The sequence below is a fragment of the Schistocerca nitens genome, chromosome 3 (genome assembly GCF_023898315.1).
Source record: "Schistocerca nitens isolate TAMUIC-IGC-003100 chromosome 3, iqSchNite1.1, whole genome shotgun sequence".
Lineage (NCBI taxonomy): Eukaryota > Metazoa > Arthropoda > Insecta > Orthoptera > Acrididae > Schistocerca > Schistocerca nitens.
Genome location: NC_064616.1, coordinates 862,706,862 through 862,723,255, shown reverse-complemented (window position 1 = coordinate 862,723,255; position 16,394 = coordinate 862,706,862). Strand labels below are relative to the sequence as shown.

The following is a 16,394-nucleotide window of genomic DNA, read 5'->3' as shown; positions in this document are numbered from 1 at the left end:
TGTACAATGTATACTTTGATAAAAATAATGGCTTCTCTGTAAATAATTACTCGTGCGTAAAGTGCTGCTACTCGCTTCAGCCGCTTTTCAGTGACTCAAATGACAGCTGCAAGGTTTCCAGTTCACATAAAAAGAATCCAGCTAACCTTCACCTATCTACGCGCGTATCAGCAGTAAGCGTGAGAAGCAGAAAGTTTGGTGGATGTCTCGTAATTGATATCGCGTTACGACTCTTGAAAATTGCGCAGTAAATCGTATCGGCGCACGTTGCCCGTATTTAAGCATCAGTGCGCGGGCAGTTGCACTCGAAGAGCGGGCTGTGCGGCCTCGGCCTCCATTTTATCGCGCTTTTGTTGCGCTCCCTGAGGGATTGCAGTATCGATGCCGGAGTAATGGACCAATAAAGAGGCTCCGTGGCCACTGCACATCGGCTGCCGCCATCGCGTGTCCTGCCAACTGCCTCCATAAATATTTTCAAGTGAAAGGAACTGCTTCCTGTAACCCTCGTGTTGTGGGTGCTCCTGTTTCCGTCATTGTAGTTACTGCGTAGCGCTCGACGCTTTTCTTCGCGTGGCATTATAGTCCGACTACTAGTACGTCTGCGTGCATTACTAAAGGTCCCTGCAACCATCTTTATTCAAAATCCTCTAAGAGTACGAATTTAATTTGTCCCTGTCAAGTTGCAACGGCTGTTCGGGGTGTTTGGGTCAGTACGTGGAGATTTCACGCCACATTAACTTCTTACATCCTTTATTTTTCTCTTCCACCAAAAACAAAATACTGCTGGTCTTTTACTTTGTACGTACAGTGATTGCCGCTAACATTCGTCCAACTCTTTCTCTCCAGTTATTTCACTATCACACACATTGGATTTCGTTATAAACAGGCTCATAGCGAATTTCGTAATAAGCAGAAAGTAAGAAGATAGAATGATTTAGTGGAAGAACGCAAATATACATTGCGAATACCCTTAGCTGTTGACTTCGAGCAGACCGGGGTGGCCGAGCGGTTCTAGGCGCTACAGTCTGGAACCGTGCGACCGCTACGGTCGCAGTTTCAAATCCTGCCTCGGGCTTGGATGTGTGTGTGATGTCCTTAGGTTAGTTAGGTTTAAGTAGTTCTAAGTTCTAGGGGACTGATGACCTCTAAGTTAAGTTCCATAGTGCTCAGAGCCATTTGAACCTTTTTTTTTTTGTTGACTTCGAATACATTCGACATTTTTGAAAATATCGAAATTATATTTTCGGCGTTGATGGTAAGCAAACAAATGAGTGTCCATCGAGATTCAGAGGCAACTATTATTTTTCAACTGAATCAAGCTTCATTTTTAATGGCATTCGATGCCTAATGAAACTAGTAATACAATGATATGAGATACGTCGGGATCGTCGCAAAAATAGCCGAGGGATGTGGGAAACGTGATTAAAACTAGCAGTTCTATATCTGTTGTTCTAATGTACTTATGGGTAGTGGTATGCTGCAACGGGAGACTTCGGCTTTACGTTTAGCACATTCTCGGCCTGTTTTTATGAAAAATTACAATAGGAACATTGGCATGTTCTATGTCAGTATACCACTATTTTCGCAACATATCAAACGAAATTAAATAAATACATCGTTCGATAAGAAAATATTCCGTAGTTACCTCCATACCTCGGTAGATAAAAAAGTGAGCAGCACGAATCATACAGCAAAAACCAGGCCTTTGCGCGTTGTCGCTATCCAGAAAACTTCCTTTCATAACTTCAACGTTTCGCTATACATTGAGGTTAACAGTTAGCGGTGCCGCCCTGTAGGTGCAAAATGTGAATTTTCAAATTTTGATGTTGGTGAAATTAGGATGGTTCAAATGGCTCTGAGCACTATGGGACTCAACTGCTGAGGTCATTAGTCCCCTAGAACTTAGAACTAGTTAAACCTAACTAACCTAAGGACATCACAAACATCCATGCCCGAGGCAGGATTCGAACCTGCGACCGTAGCGGTCTTGCGGTTCCAGACTGCAGCGCCTTTAACCGCACGGCCACTTCGGCCGGCGGTGAAATTAGGACCATATTCCGTTAGGGTAACTATAATTGCTTGCCATTTAAATCTTTCCCAGCGCCATTTGTACCCAAATTAAAACAAACGTTATTCGTTGCGATAATGTCTCTGCACTTAGCCGGGGAAAATATGAAAGATGTTACTTTTAAACAAAGACAACTAATTGTATTTCGTTACGAAAAGGTTTTATATTATTATAGTGTTTCAAAGAGCACAGAAATAATATAATATGAAGATTTGAGAAGGGAGATATTGGAGTGATATACCAAAGAACAGCCCTGAAAAAGTTCAGATAGAAAGTCATTTGAAGTGTAGCGATAAACAGATTTCGCTCTCCTAAACAAGAAGCTAAAATGTTGTAGGAGCGTACGAGTCTCAATCCCAAAACAATCTACAGAATACCAAACCGCCAGTTGGACACCAGAAATACAAAAATCAAATTCAACCGTGATACTGTTTATTGTCCGGACCATTCGAAGAAATGGAGCTGATTAATGGCCGTATGAGAAAGATAGACGGAAACCACACTTTAAAAGAGCATCTGTCTGAAGGGCGGAAGAACTGGGCGCAGAGATACATTCTATCGGGGTAATGAATCAGAATCCTAGATCATTCGTTGGGCAAAACTGGCTGCTTTATAACCGTGAGAAACTGGTCGAGATATCGCTGGAAATTCCACTATCAATTCAAATGAAACTGCATGACACGAGCTAAAAATGAGAATTCAAAAAAATCATTAATTTTAAACTTGCTTTCGGAAGAAGAGTATAGTAGGAACGGTATATTCAGTCTAATGACACGAAAAAACTAATAGGATTAAACGGCTGAAAGAGAACGTGTGACGAAACGGTTATGCCAGATATTAAAAGTTGATTGATTTGTTTTCACTTCCAGTGACGTGTATTTCTCTTTAGCAATGCTGAATGTTAGAGTGCAGGGTCTTAAGTTATTCTTTGTGACAGAAAAAGTACTTCACGTGTTTTAGTTGCGAAGAGAGAATTTATTTTCGTTTTTGTAGTTCTGAAAAGAGAGTAGTTTCTTTTAAAAACCTTTTTTTTTGTATCTGAACCAAGTATGATTAATACGAATTGTAACTCATGTTTAACCACGCATATGGCTTGGTCACTGCATTTCCTTTCTGCATCATCACTGTCTGAGAGATCAGCTACGTGTATGTTACAATTTGTCTACTACAGTTGAATCTGTAGGCAATCCGTCTACTTCCAGAAACTCCCTGATGACGCCTAAACATTTACTATGATGAAGTGACGGGAATAAGACAAACCTACTAATGAATTTTGTTTGTTCCAGGCGCTGAACGGCTTCCTCCTAATTCTCACTTGTGAGGGGGAAGTGTTCTTCGCCACCCATAGCATCGAGAGTTACCTCGGATTCCACCAGGTGAGTGTCGTTACCATAAATATTGGTTTAATCAGACAATGTAACTTATTGTGGCTGCTGCTTTGGTGAAAACATTAACTCCACACTGCTTCACTTTAAGTTAATTTATGATCTTGGTCATGTTGAGCATAATATTCAAATCTGTCTGCAAGTGTACAAATAAGAAATATGAACATTGGCTTCAGTGGCAAAGTAGGCGTTATAAAGTACAACAAATTTCGACTTCTTATGTCATTATCAAGTGCACATTCATTTCGTTCACTTGAAGAGTACGTAAAAACTTGTGGCTGAAACAGACTTTTACAACTAGGATTGACATTTCGTTTTACCTTTAGTTGAGTTCCGTCAATTTTTTATATGCAGAACTCACGTTTTTAATCATGCAGTGGTTAGAATTTGCAAGCGCAAGTCGTAAGTTTCTAAACACTTTTTTCATATACCAAGAAATTAGAAAGTTTTCGTTGACAGTCCACGTCTTACACCCATTAATGCTTCATCATTAATGCTGTTCCCCTACTAAAAAAATACAAGATTTGTAATGCAAATCTCTTTCAGTTAGTGATGCCTGCCTGCAAGTTTCAGAAGCTGTTGTTGATATTGGCTTCTGCATTCTGTTCTCTTTCACGATGAGAGCAAACAGTAAAATATTTATTGGAGAACGAAATACGATACCTTTTTTGTCTCCAACTTTGAGCGACATCTGAAAAATAAGCAAGTAGGAAGCTTATTGTCTGTTTGTGCAGAAGACTGTCTAATGAGATATGTATAGTACGTCCAAAAAAAGGAATAATAAAAGAAATCAATACTCCGTTCGACAGGGGAATCTTCACAGTGGAGAAGCACTACTTTCACTTATCTGAGTGTAATATTGTATTCCGCAATGTTTCCTGAACTCATATATATCTAATTCGTCAGGTATTATGCATATTGTTCTACAAGTTGACTCAGTTGCTTTATGACGATTGTTACATTTTTTATGCTTTGAATTGAATGGTATCGGCAACAAGATCAAAACCGACATAAAAAAGAATAACGAAAGAAGAGTCTAGCAGGGAGCATCCGCTGACAAAACGAATACAGCTTTACCAAAATGTGAAGAAGACATTGGCTAAATATTGTACTTTACTCAAATATTTCATTTTGAAAATAAAATGCAAAATATAGTGAGAAATGCTGACACATCGTGTACTGTCGCTGACACTGCACTAGACATTTCGGCCAAAGTTGCTAAGGAAAGAGTAATGCCCATCACTTAATGACACATAATCCGAAATGAAATGGACGGCATTCTTCTAAATTATCTATACTCTGGGCGTTTCAAAAAGTAAGAACAGATTAATTTCTTTATGGCAGAGAAACTACATGTTGTAGAAACACACAATGAGGCGGCGTATATTCTGATGTTTTATTAGACTTCTTAGAAGTTCGAATATCTCAGAGAGGGAGCCCTGTCTTTTGTTTACGTTTAGTTCACTGCTTCACCGTCATTGCAAGAGAAATTGTTTTACGGGCTTTAGCTTGGGAAAAATAACTTTAAATTGCAACCTGACTTCCGTAATCATTCTACAAAGAGCCTTTTAGTCACAAATTTATAAATGGAACAAAAATTTATTTAAAGAATACTGAAGTTGTAAACGCACGAGTGCTGGATCTTTGGGGGCAACATATGAAAAGTCGAACGAATAGAGGATGTGTTTCTCGTAGACATAACGAATCCACTATTGGACAAGTTCGGCACTTGTATTTCTCAAGACAGCCGTGTGGCATGTTCTTCGGAAACTACATACACTCCTGGAAATTGAAATAAGAACACCGTGAATTCATTGTCCCAGGAAGGGGAAACTTTATTGACACATTCCTGGGGTCAGATACATCACATGATCACACTGACAGAACCACAGGCACATAGACACAGGCAACAGAGCATGCACAATGTCGGCACTAGTACAGTGTATATCCACCTTTCGCAGCAATGCAGGCTGCTATTCTCCCATGGAGACGATCGTAGAGATGCTGGATGTAGTCCTGTGGAACGGCTTGCCATGCCATTTCCACCTGGCGCCTCAATTGGACCAGCGTTCGTGCTGGACGTGCAGACCGCGTGAGACGACGCTTCATCCAGTCCCAAACATGCTCAATGGGGGACAGATCCGGAGATCTTTCTGGCCAGGGTAGTTGACTTACACCTTCTAGAGCACGTTGGGTGGCACGGGATACATGCGGACGTGCATTGTCCTGTTGGAACAGCAAGTTCCCTTGCCGGTCTAGGAATGGTAGAACGATGGGTTCGATGACGGTTTGGATGTACCGTGCACTATTCAGTGTCCCCTCGACGATCACCAGTGGTGTACGGCCAGTGTAGGAGATCGCTCCCCACACCATGATGCCGGGTGTTGGCCCTGTGTGCCTCGGTCGTATGCAGTCCTGATTGTGGCGCTCACCTGCACGGCGCCAAACACGCATACGACCATCATTGGCACCAAGGCAGAAGCGACTCTCATCGCTGAAGACGACACGTCTCCATTCGTCCCTCCATTCACGCCTGTCGCGACACCACTGGAGGCGGGCTGCACGATGTTGGGGCGTGAGCGGAAGACGGCCTAACGGTATGCGGGACCGTAGCCCAGCTTCATGGAGACGGTTGCGAATGGTCCTCGCCGATACCCCAGGAGCAACAGTGACCCTAATTTGCTGGGAAGTGGCGGTGCGGTCCCCTACGGCACTGCGTAGGATCCTACGGTCTTGGCGTGCATCCGTGCGTCGCTGCGGTCCGGTCCCAGGTCGACGGGCACGTGCACCTTCCGCCGACCACTGGCGACAACATCGATGTACTGTGGAGACCTCACGCCCCACGTGTTGAGCAATTCGGCGGTACGTCCACCCGGCCTTCCGCATGCCCACTATACGCCCTCGCTCAAAGTCCGTCAACTGCACATACGGTTCACGTCCACGCTGTCGCGGCATGCTACCAGTGTTAAAGACTGCGATGGAGCTCCGTATGCCACGGCAAACTGGCTGACACTGACGGCGGCGGTGCACAAATGCTGCGCAGCTAGCGCCATTCGACGGCCAACACCGCGGTTCCTGGTGTGTCCGCTGTGCCGTGCGTGTGATCATTGCTTGTAAAGCCCTCTCGCAGTGTCCGGAGCAAGTATGGTGGGTCTGACACACCGGTGTCAATGTGTTCTTTTTTCCATTTCCAGGAGTGTATGAAGCGTCACATATTGAAGTTACTGCAAGTACTGCTAGACGATGCCGAAATGCTGTCAGATGTGAAACTTTTCCAATTCCCTATTTTTTTCTTATTTATCGGGTACGAGCTGCCAACATAGTGTAAGCACTTCTGGGTCTGGACAACCTGCCTTAGTCGTTAACTACGAAAGATGTTCACTAAGACGGAATAAATTTCGTTCAAAAGGATTCAGATGACTTCCATACATTAAGTTGTCCGACTGCTAATTCATATGCCGTAGCAAAATTACGGCAAGACGCAAGGTGGTCAGAGGCCACTCAAACTTACCGCATGAGATATACTGAGAATGTATGAAAGACAATTATTCTTTATAGGTATTGCCGCAATGGGCTGCCTAAAGCTGGGCTTTGCTGGATAACCGTAAGGAAGCGCACAATGACTGGGACAGTAATTCCTCTTGGTTTAATCTATGGAAGCTCTCCTTATATGTGGATAAACTCAAGAAAATTCACACAGAAAAGAGAAAGAGCCCGACAGTATACGATTACAAGATTAGTTTACACTCGGTCACATCGTTTATACTTAAGGCTAATACTGCGCAGCTATGTGGAATGAGACGAATACGTGACAGCAGTAGCCAAGGTGAATACAAGTCCTCTGGGAAAATGTGGCTCATTTGTCTACAAGATGACAGCATAGGTAATTTTAGAACAAATTTCCATATTTGAAATCCTTGTCGAGTACGCGTGACAGTATACATCAAAAAAATTTCGAGACCAATGTGTTATGCATCGTAACACGCCGACTATTATACTCCACACGGAAGTGTAACAGAGATGCTCACGAAACGTTTTTGGGAAACGTAGAAGGTAAGGCAACGCTGTTGTCACGAAAAACTGTTAGGTAGATTTAGAGAACCAATACTCATGCAGATTGTGCAATAATTTTAATTTCTTCGTAGCATTTCTCATGCAGGGATCATGAACGTTAGCCCCGTGGAACGCTCATATTGTGTTCGTCCTGAAGTGCACATCTGCAGTTTAAATCCTACTGGACTCTGTTATAAGCATATAGTACGCTGGTGCGACCTATTCCTGAGTACTGTTCGAGTGTTTTGGATTTGTACCATGTCGGATTGAGGGAGGACATCGATGCAGTTCAGAGGTGGGCTGCCACATTTGTTACCGATAGGTTCGAATAACATGTGTTACGGAGATGTTTCGGGAACTCAAATGGGAATTCCTGGAGGGAAGGTGACCTTCTTTTCGAGGAACACAGTTGACAAAATTTAGAGAACCGGCATTTGAAGCTTCCGCCAACATACATTGCGTGTAAGGACCGCGAAGATAGTCCGCAGCTCGTGGTCGTGCGGTAGCGTTCTCGCTTCCCGCGCCTCGCTTCCCTCGCTTCCCGGGTTCAATTCCCGGCAGGGTCAGGGATTTTCTCTGCCTCGTGATGACTGGGTGTTATGTGATGTCCTTAGGTTAGTTAGGTTTAAGTAGTTCCAAGTACTAGGGGACTGATGACCATAGATGTTAAGTCCCATAGATCTCAGAGCCATTTGAACCGCGAAGATAGGATACGAGACATCAGGGCTCATACGGAGGCAGATAAGACAGTCGTTTTTCTCTCGCTCTATTTGCGACAGGAACAGGGGAGGAAACGACTAGTAGTGGTACCTGGTACCCTCCGCCACGCACCGTACGGTGGTTTGCGGTGCATTTATGTCGATACAGATGTAGGTTGGGCCCGGCATGAGCCCTTTACGTTGCGTAGTGTCCAGGCAGCAGTTCTGTGCACCGGGAAGAGTACAGAACGGTAGCTAACCGTGGGTCGAGTCGTTATGCGGAGATTTTTTAACTTTTTTTATTTTTAATTTTATTTACTAACACTGCAAATAAATTTTAATTAAACTCAATATATTGTATTTATTAATATTTTCATTAAGGGTATGAAAAGGAAAGGCAAAGGAAAAATTGTGACTGCAAATAAATTTCCAGGAAGGAGTTGTAAAATGTGGATGAGAACGTCGTGGATAAAATTACATACTTTTATTATTCTGCAGTTGGTACTTAACACGAGCTGGGGTGATATTCATCATAAAAAAAGGGCCAGCAGTAATTCTCTCGGCATCTCGCACACGTTATATACGCCACATTTTTTACAATTACAGTGTTGTTTTAAAACTTATATAGAAAGACGAACTTGGATTATATTCATAAGAGGTTCTCTCTCAATGCACAGTCTGGCAGTAAACCACGCGAAACGCACCATTCTCGTGATGTGATGTCTCGGAAATTCATTTGCATTCCGAAAATTTCCTTTGCCATTACTTTTCAGGGGTTTTATGAAAATATTAATAAATACAACATTATTTGCGGCACAAGTAATATAACAATTGAAAATAAATAAAATTAAAATTTTCCGCATAGCGACTCGACCCAACGACTTTTCTGTACACTTCCCGCTGCGCCAACCGTTGCCTGGAAACTATGGTAACATGCCTCTCCCGACATGCCCCAAAAATACTATTTTTTCTAAACGCTTCGCCATTTGAAGCTGCCACTTCTGTCATTTTAATTTCTAGCAAAGCCCTGTATTTAACACAAATTTGGACGAAATCGGCAATGACGAGTAAGCGTTGTCCTCTTGTCAGTCGTAATATATGGTACCGCGTAAACCATTAGTTTCTGGACATATAAAAAAAAATGGCTCTGAGCACTATGGGACTCAACATCTTAGGTCATAAGTCCCCTAGAACTTAGAACTACTTAAACCTAACTAACCTAAGGACATCACACACACCCATGCCCGAGGCAGGATTCGAACCTGCGACCGTAGCAGTCCCGCGGTTCCGGACTGCAGCGCCAGAAACGCACGGCCACCGCGGCCGGCTCTGGACATATATTTATTAGGGTTAATTGCTTGTTTCATTGTCCTCTACTCATGCCTTTAGTTTGTGCCTATAATAGTCGAAGACTCTGCATGATGTGTTATGCTAGAAAATTTTTGACGTTATTGCCATTGTAGCATATTGACAACATCAATGGAGTGCGTGAATCTGTTAAAATAACGATTTTTTTTCTTGAAATCGTACATAACATTTTAAAATCTCTCTCTCTCTCTCTCTCTCTCTCTCTCTCTCTCTCCCTCCCCTTCCTCTCCGTCCGACCGTCTGGAACCGCGCGACCGCTACGGTCGCAGGTTCGAATCCTGCCTCGGGCATGGATGTGTGTGATGTCCCTAGGTTAGTTAGGTTTAAGTAGTTCTAAGTCCTAGGGGACTGATGAGCTCAGAAGTTAAGTTCCATAGTGCTCAGAACCATTTGAACCTCTCCGTCAGAACAAGCCTCGAAAGACCCAACGGTACAAATCGGCCACCGTATCATCCTCAACCGATAGATGTCACTTTATCTAGATGGGGAGAGGCCTGTGGTCAGCACAATGCTCTACCGGCCGTTGTGGTTTTCGAGACCGGAGCCGCTACTTATCAGTCAAGTAGCTTCTCAATTGGCATCACAAGGGCTGATTGTACCCCGATTGCCGGTAGCTGTCGACAGCGCTTAACTTCGGTAATCTGATTGGAGTAGGTGTTGCCGCTGCGTCAAGGCCTTTGACACTTCAATACTTGCTCTTCCTTTTTCGCCGGCCGGAGTGGCTGAGCGGTTCTAGGCACGTCAGTCTGGAACCGCGCGACCGCTACGGTCGCAGGTTCGAATCCTGCCTCGGGCATGGATGTGTGTGGTGTTCTTAGGTTAGTTAGGTTTAAGTAGTTCTAAGTTCTGGGGGACTGATGACCTCAGATGTTAAGTCCCATAGTGCTCAGAGCCATTTTCTTCCTTTTTAAAACACACTATTCCGTGCGACTGTGTCTGCAGTGGAAGGCTGTTTCCTTGACGCAGTTTGGATATAAACTCCGTTTACGTTTTTGTAGGTTTCCAGTGGCTCTGCGGCTGCGGACTGGCACCGGAGCATCGGAAGCTCTTCTATTAATGGGCAGACTTGGACGTGTCGATGGGCTCCTCTGCACTGTCACGAAAAAACCAAGAAGTATCCGACTTACTGTCATGTGAGCCAAACCCAGGATCTTTGGAGACAGCAGTCGCGTGTGGAACAAACGCATTTGTGAGGAGTTAGCGCGCCTCGCGCTGTTTGCGGCTCGACTTGTTGAGCGGCGCATTTCACACTCGCCGCGTCCGGCTGTGATTTGTGGGGCCGTCCGCACGCGACGCAGCCGAGCCTCGCCGCACGGCCCCACTAGTCTGTCCGGCAGGCGATCGCTCGTCTCCTCTGTATGCGCGCTGATTTACTCCGGTGGAAACAGAAGCAAATAAGTACGAGGGGCGTTCAGTATCTAAAGCAACACATTTTCTTCCTCAGTCAGTTTCGGCTGCAAAAATGAGGAATTTGTTGTAGAACGTCGTGGAAGATTCCCGCTTCAGCCACTATAGTTTCATGAAATACCGATAGGTGGCAGCGCTACACGTAGCCTTCAAAATGGCGTCTGTAACGGAGACGCGTTTCAGGCAGAGAGCAGTCATTGTGTTTCTTTTGGTGACAAACCAGAGCATCGCAGATATTCATAGGCGCTTGCAGAATGTCTACGGAGACCAGGCAGTGAACAAAAGCACGGTGAGTCGTTGGGCGAGGCGTCTGTCATCATCGGAACAAGGTCGCGCAAATCTGTCCGACCTCCCGTGTGCCGGCCGGCACACAGCTGTGACTCCTGCAATGTTGGAAAGAGTGGATACTCTTATTCGAAGTGGCTGACGGATAACAATCAAACACCTCGCTGCTCAACTGGATGTCTCTGTTGTTAATGCTGACGCACTCGTCCACCATTTGGGGTACTCAAAGGTGTGTGCCCGCTGGGTTTCTCACCACCTAACAGAAGACCGAAAAGAGCAACGAAGGACCATCTATGCGGAGCTGGTCCACAGGAAGAAATTTGGTGGTGGTAAGTCCTATGGGACCACACTGCAGAGGTCATCGGTCCTTAAGCTTACACGCTACTTTATCTAACGTAAACTAACTTACCCTAAAGACAGCACACACACACATGCCGGAGGGAGGACTCGAACCTCCGGCGGGGAGAGTCGCGCGAACCGTGACAAGACGCCTTGGACCGCACGGCTACCCCGCGCGGCTCCACGGGAAGCAGTACGCAAATTATGCGGAGGTTATTCATGCAGCAAGACGTTGGATCCGACGTTGACCAGTGGAGTGGTATCATGCTGTCGTTACCAGTAGCGTTATACCGTCGTATTGAACGGAGATTATGTTGAAAATTGCGTTTTGTAGCCAGTAGAATGGGGAATAATATGTAGAATTGAAATCCTGAATGAAACCAACCTGCTTAAAAAAAAAGTATTGCATTACTTACTGAACCCCCTGCCCACCCCCACCCCCCACCCCCTCTCGTATATTAAAAATTTTGAAGTTTGTTGATGACATAGTATTTTCTGTCACAGATGGCAAAGGACCTGAGAGATCAGTTGAACGGAAAACATAGTTGTTCAAATGGCTCTGAGCACTATGGGACTTAACATCTGAGGTCATCAGTCCCCTAGAACTTAGAACTACTTAAACCTACCTAACCTAAGGACATCACACACATCCATGCCTGAGGCAGGATTCGAACCTGCGACCGTGCGGTCGCGCGGTTCCAGACTGAAGCACCTAGAACCGTTCGGAATAGATAGTGTTTTGAATAGAGGTTATAGGATGATCATCAACAAAAGTAAAAGAAGTGTAATGGACTGCAGTCCATTTAAATCAGGCGATGCTTAGAGAATTTAATTGGGTGAATGAGACACTAATACTAGTGGAAGAGTTTTGTTGTTTGGGCAGCAAAGTAACTGACGACAGCCAGAGCAGAGATGATGTAAAATGCAGACTGACAATAGCAAGAAAAGCGTTTCTGAAGAAGAGAAGTTTGTTAACATCGGATATTATTTTAAGTGTTAGGAATTCTTTTCTGAAGGTATTTTTCTGATTGGATTGAAGTGGGGTGTAGAGACCAAACTGCGAGGTCATCGGTCTCATAGGATTAGGGGAGGAAGTCAACTGTGCCCTTCAAAGGAACCATTCCAGCATTTGCCTGAAGCGATTTAGGAAAATCACGGAAAACCTAAATCAGGATGGCCGGACGCGGGATTGAACCGTCGTCCTCCCGAATGCGAGTCCAGTGTGCTAACCACTGCGCCACCTCGCTCGGTCGTATTTTTCTGAAGTGTACCCATGTATGGAACTGAAAGGTAGACAATAAATAAGCAGTTTACTTACAACAAAGTGAAGTTCGCAGAGGACATGGTAGAATGTCAGTTAACTTCGTACACATAGATACAGTCGATGAGTGTGTTAATAATTAGAGATACAATTCTCTGTGACAGATAGAACGGCCACCAGAGTGCATTAGCACTGTTGGTGTTTAGTGTTGTTACAAGGCACGGTAGGGCATATAAAGAGTATAACACTGTCAAGGACACGAGATGCCGTGTACTCGTGTGAGACAGTCATCAGTTTGAAATGGGCCTTATTGTGAGTCTCCATTTAGCCGGCTGGTCCAGTAGTGCAATATCCAGGTTTATGGGGCATTCGGATATGACTGTGGCCCTTTGTTGGACTGCATGGGAACGTGAGCGCACGCATACCCGTAGTCAAGATTGCGGCCGACTGCGTCCGACCACCACAAAGGAAGACAGCCTCATTGTACAGCAAGCGGATCTTAACGTCGTCACATCTGCGCCTGCCTTCCGAGAACAAGTAATGGACTCCCTGAAAATTTCTGTCTCATATCGGCTACTGATGAATAGCGCTGCACTATGATCAGCGGTGCATCGCAGTTATGCACTGCCCCGGATGACTATAGCAGGCGAGTACTGCAGTAACCTGGGGAGAGGTGTCATTCTTCCAGTGTTTTGAAGAGGTTTTGGGAGCCAACGGGTATGATTTCAGGTCATGGTTCAAATGGCTCTGAGCACTATGGGACTTAACATCTGAAGTCATCAGTCCCCTAGAACTTAGAACTGCTTAAACCTAACTATCCTAAGGACATCACACACATCCATGCCCGAGGCAGGATTCGAACCGGCGACCGTAGCGGTCGCGCGGCTCCAGATTGAAGCGCCTAGAACAGCTCGGCCACGACGGCCGGCTGGCTGGTAGTGGTTGAGGGAAATCTGACGATACAACAGTGCATCACGGATATCCTGCGTCCTCATGTGTTACCTCCCACGCGACAGTAGTGTGGTGCCACTTTTCATTAGGACAACGCTCGTCCCCACACGGCACGTGTCTCTATGAACTGTCTGCGAAATACTGAGGTGCTCCCGTGGCCAGTAACAAATCCAGATCTCTCCCCGACAGAACGTGTGTGGGACCACTCAGACGCCAAATTGGTCCCAGTACCAGTATTCAGGATATGAAGTACCAGTTAGGACTGTGGTGGGCCAATTTGCCTTAGGAGAGGTTACAACTGCTTTTGGCACCCTTCCCAACCGACAGACTGCATACATGTAGGCCAGTGGGAGGAGGGTGGGGGGGGGGGGGGCAGATGAGTTGGCTCGCAGTGCCGAGTCCATTGTAAATTTGACACGATTCACTAGAATAACGTCAATATCCCTTCAACCCGTGAATTTTCATTTCATTTCAACCTCCCCTTTTTTGTCAGTTTAGATGGATAAATCGAATAACAAACGGTGTGGTGCTGAATCGAACCGGGGAAGAAGGAAATTTATGCCAAAATCGACTAAAAGAAGGAATATATTGGTAGGACACACCCTGAGGCATGAAGAAACCGTCAGTTTGGTAATGAAATGGTGCGACAGCTGGCAGCTTTCCCTAAACGTAGATAAATGTAATATAATGCGCATACATAGGGGCAGAAATCCATTCCAGTACGATTATGCCATAGGTGGTAAATCATTGGAAGCGGTAACGACCGTAAAATACTTAGGAGTTACTATCCGGAGCGATCTGAAGTGGAATGATCACATAAAACAAATAGTGGGAAAAGCAGGCGCCAGGTTGAGATTCATAGGAAGAATTCTAAGAAAATGTGACTCATCGACGAAAGAAGTAGCTTACAAAACGCTTGTTCGTCCGATTCTTGAGTATTGCTCATCAGTATGGGACCCTTACCAGGTTGGATTAATAGAAGAGATAGACATGATCCAGCGAAAAGCAGCGCGATTCGTCATGGGGACATTTAGTCAGCGCGAGAGCGTTACGGAGATGCTGAACAAGCTCCAGTGGCGGACACTTCAAGAAAGGCGTTACGCAATACGGAGAGGTTTATTATCGAAATTGCGAGAGAGCACATTCCGGGAAGAGATGGGCAACATATTACTACCGCCCACATATATCTCGCGTAATGATCACAACGAAAAGATCCGAGAAATTAGTGCAAATACGGAGACTTACAAGCAGTCGTTCTTCCCACGCACAATTCGTGAATGGAACAGAGAAGGGGGGATCAGATAGTGGTACAATAAGTACCCTCCGCCACACACCGTAAGGTGGCTCGCGGAGTATAGATGTAGATGTAGATGTAGAAAGTAAGTGTGAGGGAAAAAAAACTGTAGAGAGATGCCAAGACCAGTAAACAGGCTCAAATGGATATAGTAAATGGATACAGTAAATATGCAGAGATGAAGAGGCTTGTACAGTACAGAGCAGCTTTCAGACTTGCATCAAACCTGTCTTCGGAATGAAGACCACGACAACAACAAGTAAACAGCCAGCTACAAAATACAGGAAGTTGTAACGAGGCTTAATCAACGACTTTCGATGGTCAGGCAGTATATACAGGAACACAAGCAAATGCAAGTTGCTTTCAGGACGCGAATAAGTGTGGCGCTACATATGGCAGGGGTGAGCGTTGGGGAGTGTCGGGAGTTGTCCTCCGCCACACGTCGCTGTCGTCTGTTTCTCGATCAGTCAGGGCACCACAAGAAATGTATGGGGCGCTGATCGCGGATCAGTGAATGTCCTGAAAGCTGCAGTACACACGGCAGCAGAAAGTGAAAACGCCGAAAGAGTCTGAAATTATTGTGCATGAGTGCAGTTGCTGAAGCACATCGCTCTGGTAAGAGTCCTCTCGATTGCAAAAAATGTTACAGTCTTGAGTTCCGGTAGACGGAAAAGAGGCGTGAAACGATGGTCACAATTATCTATTTCCGACCAAATAGTGGATATGAACAGAGCCGTTACGAACTCGGAACTTTGAAAATGTGTGATTCTTTCTTCTGTGATTGTGCATTGATATTAAGTTGACCTCAACTAGAAGGTTGCACACAACATTTTAGTAGTTTACTGGTCGTGACACGTCCTTCTTTTTCTGATATAAATCATTTCCGAAGGTGAAAGAATAGATAAGTAACAGAAAAAAGTCCTAGGGTCCACTGGGGTTGGAATTCCGAATCTTTGGTTTCGTAGTCTGTCACATACACTTAGTCACCGAGACACCCCATGTGAAGGCCACTCTTAATTATGAAGGAAAAATATATTGAAAGTTATTACTATTATTATTATTATTATTATATTTGTGTATGTCCGATTCCGACGACCGTGAGAGATTGCAAGACCTGCTTGTATAGCATAAAGCGCAGCGTGCTGGTTTGTAAGACAGGGATGTAACCCAGACCCATATCGAATCAGCGCGGTGGATCATCGAACGTTGGACTGGTTCACTGGCCATCCTCAACGCAGTTTTTAGGCAGTTTTCCTCGCCCGCTTAAGCAAAAGCTAGGCTGATT

At 44.9% G+C, this 16,394-nt stretch overlaps 1 protein-coding gene across 1 annotated transcript in view; it reads left to right on the top strand.

Moving 5' to 3' along the window:
- The window catches only part of LOC126249454 (circadian locomoter output cycles protein kaput-like), an 830,365-nt gene that overhangs the window by 686,799 nt on the left and 127,172 nt on the right, over positions 1-16,394 (top strand). Inside the window, exon 4 of the mRNA XM_049951107.1 lies at positions 3,355-3,444. Coding sequence (XP_049807064.1) covers positions 3,355-3,444 — 90 coding nt within the window. The remainder of the gene's footprint in view (positions 1-3,354; positions 3,445-16,394) is intronic.